This window comes from Leopardus geoffroyi, chromosome B4 (genome assembly GCF_018350155.1).
Source record: "Leopardus geoffroyi isolate Oge1 chromosome B4, O.geoffroyi_Oge1_pat1.0, whole genome shotgun sequence".
Lineage (NCBI taxonomy): Eukaryota > Metazoa > Chordata > Mammalia > Carnivora > Felidae > Leopardus > Leopardus geoffroyi.
Window position 1 is genome coordinate 97,653,746 of NC_059341.1, and position 12,851 is coordinate 97,666,596.

General features: G+C 36.7%; 1 protein-coding gene across 1 annotated transcript in view; it reads left to right on the top strand.

Annotated features, from left to right (window-relative positions):
* The window catches only part of TRHDE (thyrotropin releasing hormone degrading enzyme), a 391,992-nt gene that overhangs the window by 354,638 nt on the left and 24,503 nt on the right, over nt 1-12,851 (top strand). The window contains exons 13-15 of the mRNA XM_045466621.1: nt 420-567; nt 2,475-2,572; nt 3,043-3,150. Coding sequence (XP_045322577.1) covers nt 420-567; nt 2,475-2,572; nt 3,043-3,150 — 354 coding nt within the window. The remainder of the gene's footprint in view (nt 1-419; nt 568-2,474; nt 2,573-3,042; nt 3,151-12,851) is intronic.

Consider the following 12,851-nt stretch of genomic DNA (forward strand, 5'->3'; position numbering starts at 1 on the left):
TATTATTACACAGAACTACATGAAGAGCAAAGAGAATGCATTGAGAAACTGAAATTGCATTTCAGTAATCAATTATTTTCAATTACATATGGCCTCTGAAGAGTTTCTGTGAAGGAAAGTACCTAGAGTTGATTTTATTTAAATTCCGGAATTCTTTCCTTTTAAAAAATATGCATTCTGATATTTTGGTGTATGTAAATTTTTAACTCTCTAACTCTGTATATATTAAGGTACATGGCATTCTAAGTAGGACTATATTTAAAAAGTGAGTAATTTTATTTTTATGGCCCTGGGTATGGCTTCTTTATACTGTGATGAATCTTGCTTTCTGCCTTTTATTTGCATAAGTGAAATCTTCAGTTTTGCATCATCATGTATATTTCCTGCAAATAATTAACTTTAACTTTTTCACTGTACAGAGCTGGCTCTTTGCCTCAGCATATTCCCCTGGAGATTATCAGATACCTGTCTGAGGAGAAGGATTTTCTTCCTTGGCATGCTGCCAGCCGAGCTCTCTATCCTCTAGATAAATTACTGGACCGCATGGAGAAATACAATGTCTTCAATGTAAAAAGACATATTTTCTTCTTTCTTATTTTCGGATGATGAACTGTTGTCTCATTATCTACTTTATGTAACTGATCCTGAGTCATTTGCGTTCCTTCTTCGAATTTGTGTTATCATTTTTGTCCTGATTTTCTGTGCAACACTGATGATAATTACTTGAGGAAGAAATTTAATACAAGCTACTTTTTATTCTGGCCTAAAAGTGTCAATTAAGCTTACATGACTCAGAATTTAAGAACAAATATTAAAAAAAAAAAAAAGAACAAATATACATGGCAAATCCTTAAAGTTCTAACTTACTTTCCAAGAGTTAAAGGGCTCTGTGTTCACAAAGGACTTACCCTGGGTAGAGGGATCCCAAAGATCTTAACAGAATATAGACAGTTTCAGTAAAGATTCTTAGTCATTTTTTTTATCCAAAAGGGCATAGTGAATTCAATTCACTTCCTTAATTAACAAGGATAAGATCAACATTGAGGCGAAAGCCCATTCATAATTGGGTCCAAGGGGATACAGGAGAGCAAACAATAGATAATCCAAATAGACATGAAGACATGACAAACATTCCAAAATGTTACCTGACCAGATTTCCTAAGCTGCAGCCTGATAAACGCAAACTGCACTGTAGACACCACCTAATCTGATTTAATAACCATTTTGAATAAGATTAGGATTAACTATGGCTAATGAGTTTTTGATTCCTAAATTTCTTATCACAGCGAGGCTTTGCATATGAGACTGTGTCTCTGTGCCTTCTATCATCTTTGAGCACCCTTTGGTTCCCTTCAGTTATCTTAGCAGCCTGCCCTGTGTTTTGTAAAATCATCCCATTTTTTATGACACGCTGGCTCTGCTGATTAGCCTACACGTTTGGAATGACTCGAGACTAGATTGCCATGGCATGAAATCTGTTTATTAGCACTCTATAAATTGTCTGATGGCTATCAGAGTTGCTTCTTGTTTTCTTCTTCTAAGTCTGCATGAAAATGCCTCTGTTTTAATATATTTTTTTTAATTGAAATAATCCTGGTTTGCCTGTTCATTGTCATTAGTTTTGTCTAATCCCTTACAACGCACATGCAAAACAAAATGTGTCTTTACAGCTACGGTGTAACTTTTATCTGCTAGAGAAAGACTTATTACACTTCTCTTTGCTCTCAACACAGAGACACTGCAATGTTAAACTTCTATAAAAGTAAAATACATTTTTGTGTATATTTGTACTTTGGAATAATATTTCATGTCAGACACCTCAATTTCAGTAAAAGTTGAGAATTGCTTTTACTGTAATTTCAGTGCTTTCATTCCTTTGACAAAATTCAAGGACCACATTAAAGTGAGGAGAGCATATTTTACATTGCTCTCTAATATTTAAATATATCATTAGCTCAATGGATTGTTGACTTTGAAATGCCATATTTTTTACTGCAGAGCGTTCTGAGTATGTCAGGTTCAACAATGCCAGGCTATTGGCTGTGCTTGCCTAACTGTTTTGCATTCGACGTGCTCTGTTGACATGAAATGCATAAAAGTTTGGTGCTTATTTTCATAAGCTGTATCTACTCACATTTGTGTATGTGCGTGCATGGATGACATTATCAATATTCCTCAGTTTCCTTGTTGTGCTATAAAAATTGTCATCTAAAATATTTAATAGTGCAAATTACTTAACATTCAATAGGAAATAAGGAGTAGTCTTCCACCATTGCGATTGTATTTTATCCTTATTTTCTATATTTGAAATACTAAGCTGAATAAAAGTAGAGCATTTATCATGCCCATTATTTTACTGATATTTTAAAGAAGGCTTCTTTAGAAAATATTTTAATCTTATTATATAATTTTAATTATCAGCATGGAGACGTTTGAGACTGACATTATCTTTGTGTCCTCTAACCCCCATTTAGGAATATATTTTAAAGCAAGTTGCAGCAACATACATCAAGCTTGGATGGCCAAAAAACAATTTTAATGGATCTCTTGTTCAAGCATCCTACCAACATGAGTACTGTTTTATTTTCTTATTCGCTTCTTTTCCCCCAGAGCTGCACAATAGCATACTTGTAGTACCATGGTGACTTCAGCAGCATGAGGTGATCTGTCTCTCATTCTGCATCTTTCATTTCCCTTTACCGGGAGGCCTGCTGATGTACTCATCAGTGCACAGTTTCCACTACCTGGCACTGAGAACAAAAGCATGTCTTTGTCGTGTTTTAATATAAGATCATCCTTTATTAGTAAAGGGGAGATTCGAACCCGTGCCCCTCACTGTATTATGGTTTCCAGAGAAGACTTTTTAGTATGCATAACTTCTACTCTGCCTAACCATCTCTTCCTTAGCAAAATAGGATTTCTGTATCTGAAAATTATTTTTGTGCTGATTATTTACTTCTCTATGGTTTATGTAATAAGTTATCCTTTCTCTCCGGATAATAACACTGCATTTTAATTGTTTTTCCTTTTGATGGTACCTAGAGAGCTACGTCGAGAAGTTATCATGCTGGCATGCAGTTTTGGCAACAAGCACTGTCATCAGCAGGCATCAACACTTATTTCAGATTGGATTTCCAGCAACAGGAACAGGTAAATTGAACCAAATCCTATATTTCTGATATGATTTAATACTGCTCTCAGATTCTCGGTTGATACATTGCTTTTATCAACTGGAGAAAAACAAGACAAGGAAAAACCCTGCAAGGCCGTGTTTCAGGTTCACAGCTTACAAGGTAACAGCACAAAAGCGACAATACACTTATTTTTGGAACATTTTGTAGAGTTTTAAACTAACTTTCTTAATGTAGGCCCTTATTCTCATAGATAAGGTGTCAGCTTATTTTGAATTTGGATAGCTTTGCTATTCCGTGAGAACAAAATAATTTTATTTAGGCCAAATTCTAAGGTTCTTTACAAAGGTTGTGGTATTTATTCATAAAACACTGTGAGCATATGATGTAAGTGAAGTAGCATAACAAACGTTAATATTAAAAACTAAAACCAAAAAGGTTATAAAAAAGATCTTTACTCTTTTAGTGACCCTTGACAGAGACTTCAAACCTGTATCTTATCTTGGAATTTCACAATATAGGATTTTAGTACATAATGTGATGTTAAAATTGTTTGATAGAACTGCCTTTGATAAAAAAAAATACTATTCCAAATGTCACTTGTTAATGTTAATGAAAAGAATATTAAGCATAAAAAAATTGAGGATCATGATCTTTTCACTACAGTTTTTAACCCTTCTTATGTGTCTTTATATTTCCAAGGACGTTGATGTTCCATTTCTTATTACACTTTGGGCAATTTATAATAGCTCTTTCCCAGTCTTTGGCCCCTGTGTTAAGGAGAGTGAGCTCAGAGGGGTGGAAGCTAGGGGAGAGTTTTATTCAGGTGGTTCTATTTTGCAAGCCACGATGGGCTTGTCCCTGATCTGAGTGTCTGAGATGACTCCATGGGAACAGAGAAAGGGACTTGGTCTAGGTGAGCATAGAGAACGACAGAGAGTATAACCTGCTTAGGAAACAAATTGGTTTTTGTCTTGTCGAAAGTGACCTAGGTTTAAATGTAGTATCTAACTGACTCCAGATCAGAGCATAGCTATCCTACTTTAAAAATCTGTGCAAGAAATCTTTCACTGCACTACTGAGTAATTTGTCCTACTATCTCACCTTCTTTATCATGGTCTTTTTTGCTCTTTAAGTGAACTGTTTCTGGTCTTACCCTGAGCCAAGAAGGAAAATATTTTATCACTGTCATCTTTCAATTGATCCATCATGTACTGGACAGTGATTAAATCTGTCACCAGTCTTCTCTAGAACAAAAACATTTTCATTTATTAACTTTTACTAATGATTATCCTTTTTGTGAAGTCTTCTGAAAACTATTAAACTTGAAAATAGTAAAATGGAAACTTTTTTTCCTTCTTTTCTACTACCTTCTTTAATTCTACCGCATATAGTTGAATGATAAACACATAAAAATTTATCCAAAATCAATACATCCATAATAAGATACATAATCGTAAATACATATGAGAAGAAAAGTTGAAAGATATTATTTAAATATTGTGGTCTCTATTTTCTTCCATTTTTTGATTATTCATTTGTTTATTTGTTTCATTTTGCTACACATGCCTTTTTTCAGACCCAATATTTGTTTGTTAACCCTTTAATGAATTTACCCAAGTTAAAATGTATTCTTAACATTTTATTAAAATAACACATTCACCATTGCATTAATGTCATTTCTATAGAGAGTATTTAAGCCTACTATAACTTAGTACCTTTCAATTTTTTTTAACATTCATTCATTTCTGAGAGACAGAGAGCAAGCACAAGTTGGGGGGCGCAGAGAGAGAGGGAGACACAGAATCTGAAGCGGGTTCCAGGCTCCAGGCTGACAGCACAGAGCCCAACCAACATGGGGCTCAAACTCACAGACCATGAGATCATGACCCGAGCTGAAGTTGGATGTCCAACTGACTGAGCCACCCAGGCACCCCACTTAGTACATTTAAAACTACAGCTATTGGGGCGCCTGGGTGGCGCAGTCGGTTAAGCGGCCAACTTCGGCTCAGGTCATGATCTCACGGTCTGTGAGTTTGAGCCCCGCGTCGGGCTCTGGGTTGACCGCTCAGAGCCTGGAGCCTGTTTCATATTCTGTGTCTCCCTCTCTCTCTCTGACCCTCCCCCGTTCATGCTCTGTCTCTCTCTGTCCCAAAAATAAATAAACGTTGAAAAAAAAAAATTTAAAACTACAGCTATTGAGAAAATGCTATTTTTTTAATAGTTCATCTATTTAGCAAAATTTTACTGAGCAACTCTCAATACCAGCTTGTGGCAGAAAGCAAAGAGAAGAGGGAGAGCTTAAAATGAGGAGAAAGTACAGCTCTACAAACAGATAATTGTTCTTTGAAGCAAGAGCTAGGACAGGGTGTGAACACCAAGAAAGGAGGATTGCTGCCTTGGAAGAATCACATTCACCCTCCTGAGGAGTGAGCAGGATCCTGATGGATGGACAAGGGCCGGCGGGAGGCAGGGGCAAGTGCCCGAGTCCCTGACGTGGGTAGACGGGGATCCCAAGCGGAAGGAAGGCACATGGACTGATGCCTAGTTTAATGAGTGCAGCCCGTTTTGACTTGTGAATTTGAACAATCCATCACCCCCCAAATTCCCTTATAAATGAAAGTTTACGTGGAAGTTGTCAGCTCATTTCAGTTTTGATAACTGTGCCATTTATTTATGGTAAAATAATTAAATTGGGGTCTAATACTTTATGGTTCTTTTGTTATTTCCTTCATCATTTTTATATTCTCTGCTTTGCTTTCTTCTACAGCTGGGTAAGTAAACATACTAAGTGGAACTAACTCTGCGTTTACTAAGATTTGCTCAGCCAACCGTATGACATGTCACTACATACATAAGTGACCTCCTGCAGTAAGGCTGGCTGGTACTCACCTGTGTGTGAAGATCAGAGATTTAATCTGTATTTTTTTTTTGTTTTGATGACAGCTGAATATTAAAACAATAGTGTAATCCTGTAGTTGTTGCTGAATTTAACTTTCTTAAATTGAATCAATGAAGAAGACAAGGTTTCTTTTTAAATGTTCCTGAAGTAATACACCAGGCAGTTTGGTTTGTTTCCTTGTTTGTGTTTAATGGGAACATTAAAAACCATCTTTAAAAAAAGCCCTGGGAGATGCTGTGTATTTATGCTAATAAGCCGAAAGGACACTGAGTCATGGAATTAGCAGAGATCGCAAATCTGGGGTGCGGTGCTACTTTACGACCTCATCTTGATATGCCGGGGAGGTAGGTCAAGTCAGTGACATTGGATTTAAGAAAATAGAATGGATTTGAAAGTTGGTGCAGGGAAAGGTAATGGAACCAAAATGTGCCTTGAAAAGCTAAAGGATGGTAGCAGCAGAGAGAGAGAGAAAAATTCAAGAATTACAGTGAATGATAAATTGAATGAGTCGACATTCTGGTCCCTGTTAATATATTCAAATGCTCCAGTGTGTTGAATTGTAATGGTGATGTCATGCATAAAAATGGATGAGCTACATTCAGGTCTTGTTAGGCTGTGATTTGGGCACTGAGTTCAGCAGAACACCACATTTCAGAAAAGAGACAAATTGCCAACCATTCAGTAGAGAACAATACAAATGATAAAAAGATCTTGAAAACACGAGCTGCAAGAGGAGGTTGTGAGACCTGAAAATTGCACTCTGAAAAAAAAAAAGACAAGATGATAGCCTTTTTATGTATAAAAAACATAATAAAAAGGACAGAAATTGGTTTCTTTCACTGATTGGTACAAATAAACAAGAAATAGTTGGCATAAGCTTCACTGAGTAAAATATAGGGATTATATTATTACTGCAGGTGAATTATTATTTAAAATTTCTGTAGTAAAACACTATTGGGATTGTACAGTTTAACCATACAGAGATGACAATATGGTAATATGGGGTTTTATTTAATAAAAAATTTAACCTTAAATTAAATGTGTGTCCACAATAACACAGCCTCTTAATTTTGTGATAAAGTGTTATTTTTCAAATAATGTCAAAAAGTAATATTTAAAGCTTTAAGCCAATACAGAGTAAAGATTTAAAGTATTTCATTTCATTTCAGGGGTAGGGTGAGGGCCAGGGGCAGAGGGAGAGAGAGAGAGAGAGAGAGAGAGAGAGAGAGAGAGAGAATCTTAAGCAGGCTCCATGCTCAACACGGCGTCTTACACAGGGCTCGATCTCACAATCCTGGGATCAGGACCTGAGACAAAATCAAGAGTCAGACGCTCAACCGACTAAGTCACCCAGGTGCCCCAAGTATTGAATTTTAAAAAGTATTCAATAAATAGTGATATTCATTCCCTAACATCTCAATTGATAACTAGTATCATCACTTTACTTAAAAAATATCTTGGGAGTACATAGGTGACTCAGTGGGTTAAAAGTCTGACTCAGCTTGATTTCAGCTTGATTTCTCACGGTTCATGAGATGGATCCCTGCTTCAGGCTCTGTGCTAATGGTGTGGAGCCTGCCTGGGATCCTCTCTCTTCCTCTCTCTGCCCCTGCTCCACTTGTATTCTCTCTCTCTGTCTCTCTCTCTCAAAATAAATAAATAAAAATTTAAAAATATCCTGAAACTGTGGAATACCTTATATATTATGGGCTATCAAAAATGTATATTGAATTGAAATGAATTGGACATTTATTTTGAAATGGAAAAGTTAAGGCCATTCCATAATAAAAATTATAAAGTAGAGGAACTTCTCTGGTGCTTTGCAACATACATAATACATAAACTTCACTACTCATGCAATTATGTTACTGATACTATTGTCTTTAATGATGATGATTATAATGAAAAGTATAGTTGTTTATTGAGTGGTTAGTACATTTCAGGTGTTGGACTGTTTTTTGTGCATGATCTCCTCTTTATTTCATATTTATAGAAAACAAATCTAAAACTCACACAGGCTGTACGACTTGCCAAGATTATATAACAATAGGTAGTGGATCTGGGTCTCCACTCCCAGACTGCATGTGATTCTGTCGTGGTATATCAAATTACTGTATATCAGTAATATATGTTCAAAAAAGGATTAAAAAACAAAGAAAGGGTAAAAAAAAAGACAATCCAACGGAACTCAAGGACTCTCTACAATGAGTATAAGCAACAGTTTTATGTAGGTAGTGCTCAGGAATCAGCCTGTGGTTCTCAAATCTGGTTATGTATAAGGATCATTGGGAAGAGCTGTGAAACAGTTTGCTGGGCCCCACCCCCAGAGTTCTGATTCAGTAGGTTGAATGGGGCCCAACCATTTGTATCCATAACAAGTTTCAGTATGATGCTGATGCTGAATCAGCTGGCCTGGGGACTATGCTTTGGGAACTACAGGTATAGGGAAAGGCTACTGTCTTCAAAGTCAAAGACACCAGTGATCAAATTTCAGCTGTGCCACGGAACGACCTGAGGAAAATCACTTGGTTTCATCATCTGAAAAATGGCAATAATATTAGTAACCAAACAAGTCATGAGAATTATATGAAAGAATGTCTGTTTATTAATTAGCTTTTATAGGAAATCATAAAACATGAATCATCTTTGGAGTTGCCCTCTATTTGTTTTGGCCATACGCTGTGTAATAGATGGTATGAGTTTTATTTATTTTTTTAAGTTTATTTATTTTGAGAGAGAAAGAGAGGGAGAGAGAGACAACATGCACATGTGCACAAGTCGGGGAGAGGCAGGGAGAAAGAATCCCAAGCAGGCTCCGAACCGTCAGCATGGAACCTGACATGGGGCTTGATCCCACCAACCATGAGATCATGACCTGAGCTGAAATCAAGAGTTGGCTGCTTAACCACGGACTGAGCCACACAGTGGCTAAGCTGGTGGTGTTAGTTTTCAATGGGGAAGGTAGGAATAGGTATAGAATAGAGTGGTATAGAATGCTTCAATATCAGATCTTCTCTGTAAGTTTTGGGGTTATAAGCATGTGACCTGTAACATAAAATACGGAACAAAATATTACCATAGAGATCTTCAATTAAGAGAATGGGTACGTTTGCCGTTTTTCTCTTGCTTTAAGAAATACTGCCTGGCTTGGCCTCTAGGTAAATATTTCTTTGTTCACCCTCCCTTTAATTGGCTGCTCATGTCCCTCCATCAGGCATAGCTCATTGTATCTCACAGGAAAAGAGCTCCAGTTAAGGTCCTTTCCTTTGTGTCTCCCTCTGTCCATCAATGTTCACTTTTCTTATGTGAGAACACAAAGGGGGACAGACAAAAGGCTCTTTTTGCTACGGTCTGTGTGTCTGGTTCAGAAACTTCATGTTTTCTGCCCCTAAAAACATAGATCCTAACTTATTGTCCATGTTCCCAAGTTATTATGGTCCTATTCCCTTTGTTCTTTATGATGCTTTTTGTATTCTTCTTACTATAAACGGTCCTGTGATAAGTTTTCATAAGCCAAAGTTATACCAGCCAGACCTGCCATTTTAGTGCTCAGTTACCAGCACAAGCATTTTGCAGACAGGTGAACCCAGCAGGGAGTCTGTATGCAGTAATGCAAAGGACAAGGCTGCCCAAACCTCTGGCAGGGGGGTGGGGGGCAGGGGTGAGGAATCCGGTTTGCTCCTGGTTTGTCATTAGACAGCTGTGGCTTTAGAGGAGTCAGTGTTTACTCCAAGTCTCAACCTTGTTTCTAAAGCAAGGGCAGTGCCCCCAAATCATCAGTGCTTACATCAGATATAACAGTCCAAAATTTAATACTTACTGTGCATGAACATAACATCATACATCTTCCTTATGATTTGTCAACTTCTGGTTCTCCTTTGATTATTAGTATATAGTTATTTGATTATTATAAAGCTTAAAGGGTATGTCTTCAGTTATTCATGTGTTCGGTAAGTATCGAGCAGCTACTCTGTGTTGGAACTGTGCTAGATGCTAGACAGTGGGAAGGCAAAGTTCCTTCATTCAGCTAATGCCGGCCCCATTACTTACCTGGCACTGGGAATATGTGGTTCATACCCTGACATACCCCAAAGGTTTGTGGTGGGGGCAGGGAGAGAGTGTAGGAGGGAGACAGGGATTGTTCAGAGTAATCACACAAAACTAAAAATGAAACTCAGAGAAGCGCAACCAAGAAACATGTGCTGTTCTGAGAGACTGTCATAGGGGATTTGACTAGATCAGAGAGACAGGGAAACCTTGCAGCCCTGAGAGCTAGTGGTGGAAATGAAGCCACATGGATATATTTGACTGAGGAAGGAAGACTGAGAGGAGTTAATGATTGCTTGGATATAAAGGGGGAAAAAGGAAGGCATTCATGACAATTCACCAGAATAATCCAATAGAGCTCAAACGTTTACGCATATGAATTGCCAAAGATAACATTTTTAAGTCTACATCAAAAACTCTCCACCATATGTGAAAGTAATTGCAAGGATTTGCCTTTCAGTATAGTGTAAATAGACATTTTTCAACAAAATTCTTTCAAAACTCTAAATGTATCCAATGGAGTTGAAACACCCTAGCTATTTTATACCTACCATTAGCCATTTAAAAATATGATTTATGTTCTTACTTAATAGCCACGCATTTTATATTATTCTTTTCTCACCAAATTGTATTCTAATATAGGATATTTTTGCTAGAAAATCCTTTTGGGTCACCCTATCATACTTTTCTGCAACAAGAAACACATATCACACATACAGACACACACATACACATAGTTTTTTCATGTCATAAAATCCTGTGTTAATTTTTTCTAAATTGAGTTTTCATTATAATGGTTACTTGTATATAATTGATCAACATAAACACATGGCAAACTTTGATAAATAATCTCCAAACATAAAAATAAAAATTGTTAGAGATGTAAAATTTGAGATTGGCCTTTTTATTTCTCAGTTTATATATTCACAGACAAATATTACTCACTACTAGAATAAGAAAAGTTTCACCATGTTTTATGTTGAAGTAGAAACTTAAAAACTTTTTTTTATATGTTTTGTTTATTTTGAGACAGAGAGAGAGAGAGAGAGAGAGAGCACGCACACACAAGTGGGGAGGGGCAGGGAGAGAGGGAGACAGAATCTGAAACAGGCTCCAGGCTCTGAGGTGTCAGCACAGAGCCCAACATGGGGCTCAAACCCATGAACTGTGAGATCATGATCTGAGCCGAAGTCGGACCCTTAACCAACTGAGCCACCTAGGCACCCCATTACCGAGAAACTTTATGCAGAAAACTAAATAGATAGGAATGGAAGGTGTTATATTATAGCAATGTAACACTTCTTTTGTCTTTCCGAGTGTTGTGCCAAAAATTACGTAGGAATTGATCATCAAAATTTTTAAATTATCACCTGACAATTTGCTTGGGCATTTCTTCAGATTTTGTGGAAGCAAAGAATTAAAACAAAAATTGAAAAGTCAGTTTCTAGATATCAACATCAGTATTTTGACTTTTTACTTGATATTGCAGTACAATGCATCCTCAGAAGATACAAGATGAGTGAATGAGAAATATGCCTTTCTCCTGGAAAATGAGGGAAAGTGGAAGAAGGGTTTTTATGAAAAGAGAAGTATCTATATGAAAGTTTAGAATGTGGAACTTAATTGCTATAACACTACCTATAGCCTTAAAGGAATAATGAATAAAGATATTCTTTAAGAAGTCTTACCTGCAGAGACAGGAACACTTCATTTTAAAGGCCATGGGACTAGGATGTGGGTAGAAATGGCAAGAATGAGAGATATATTAATTTGTCTAGGGAGAGAATATAACGTAGGGAAAGAGTTCAAGGTGAAGAATTGAGAAATCACAATATTGAACAGCAGCTGGGCAAAATCCAGACATGAGTTATAGCCCCTGAAGCTTAACATTTCCAGTGTATTCTAAAATTGTTTTATTTCCTCTACCAATTTTCATATTTTTAATTTATTATTAATCTTTTTCACTATAAATACAATCTATTTAAAGATGGAGATCTATCTGTAGATATAAATAGGTAAAAATGGTAGTCTAAAATATGTGTAGAATTTATTCTTATAAATGTCCCCAGAAACCTGTACAATTCTTAATTTTACTTTCATTCATTTCTCCTTGAAAAATACAACTATTTGCACTCTATTTTGCCTTATAAAATAAGTTTAGTTCAAAATAGATTTTATGATTTTCTCATGTGTATTTAAAATTTAACTCAAAGCAGGGGCACCTGGGTGGCTCGGTCAGTTAAGCGTCCGACTTCGGCTCAGGTCATAATCTCTGGAATAATTCACAATTACCATAAAAATCATCACCATCCTTCACAACATATTTAACATGCTACGTCACTCATCATGATGGATGCAGTGGTATAGGACCAGGTTCCTGGGTCCACATTTGGATAACGGTGTATCTGGTTGATAGCAGACTTGGTTTTTAACTTTCAGTTTTATTTCTAAAATAAAGTAGTATAGCATAGTTCTTCCATAGTGATACGTATTCTTAATCAGTATTAATTCAGACTCTTATAGTACTTGACTCGAGTACCACATATATCTTGAGCATCTCAGGCATCATTCTGAAAGACTCCAGAGATCCAATGATGAACCAAAGGAAACAGTTTCTGCCTTCCTGGAGCTTATAGCCCAGTGGAGTAGAGTGTGACTAATCGGATGTCATAAGAAACACTATAAGATTTTAACTGTATTGAGAAGCCAGAAGGGAGATTTATAAGAAAAGGACAATTTGACCTGTCAGTGAGACTGACATTCTGGCAGAG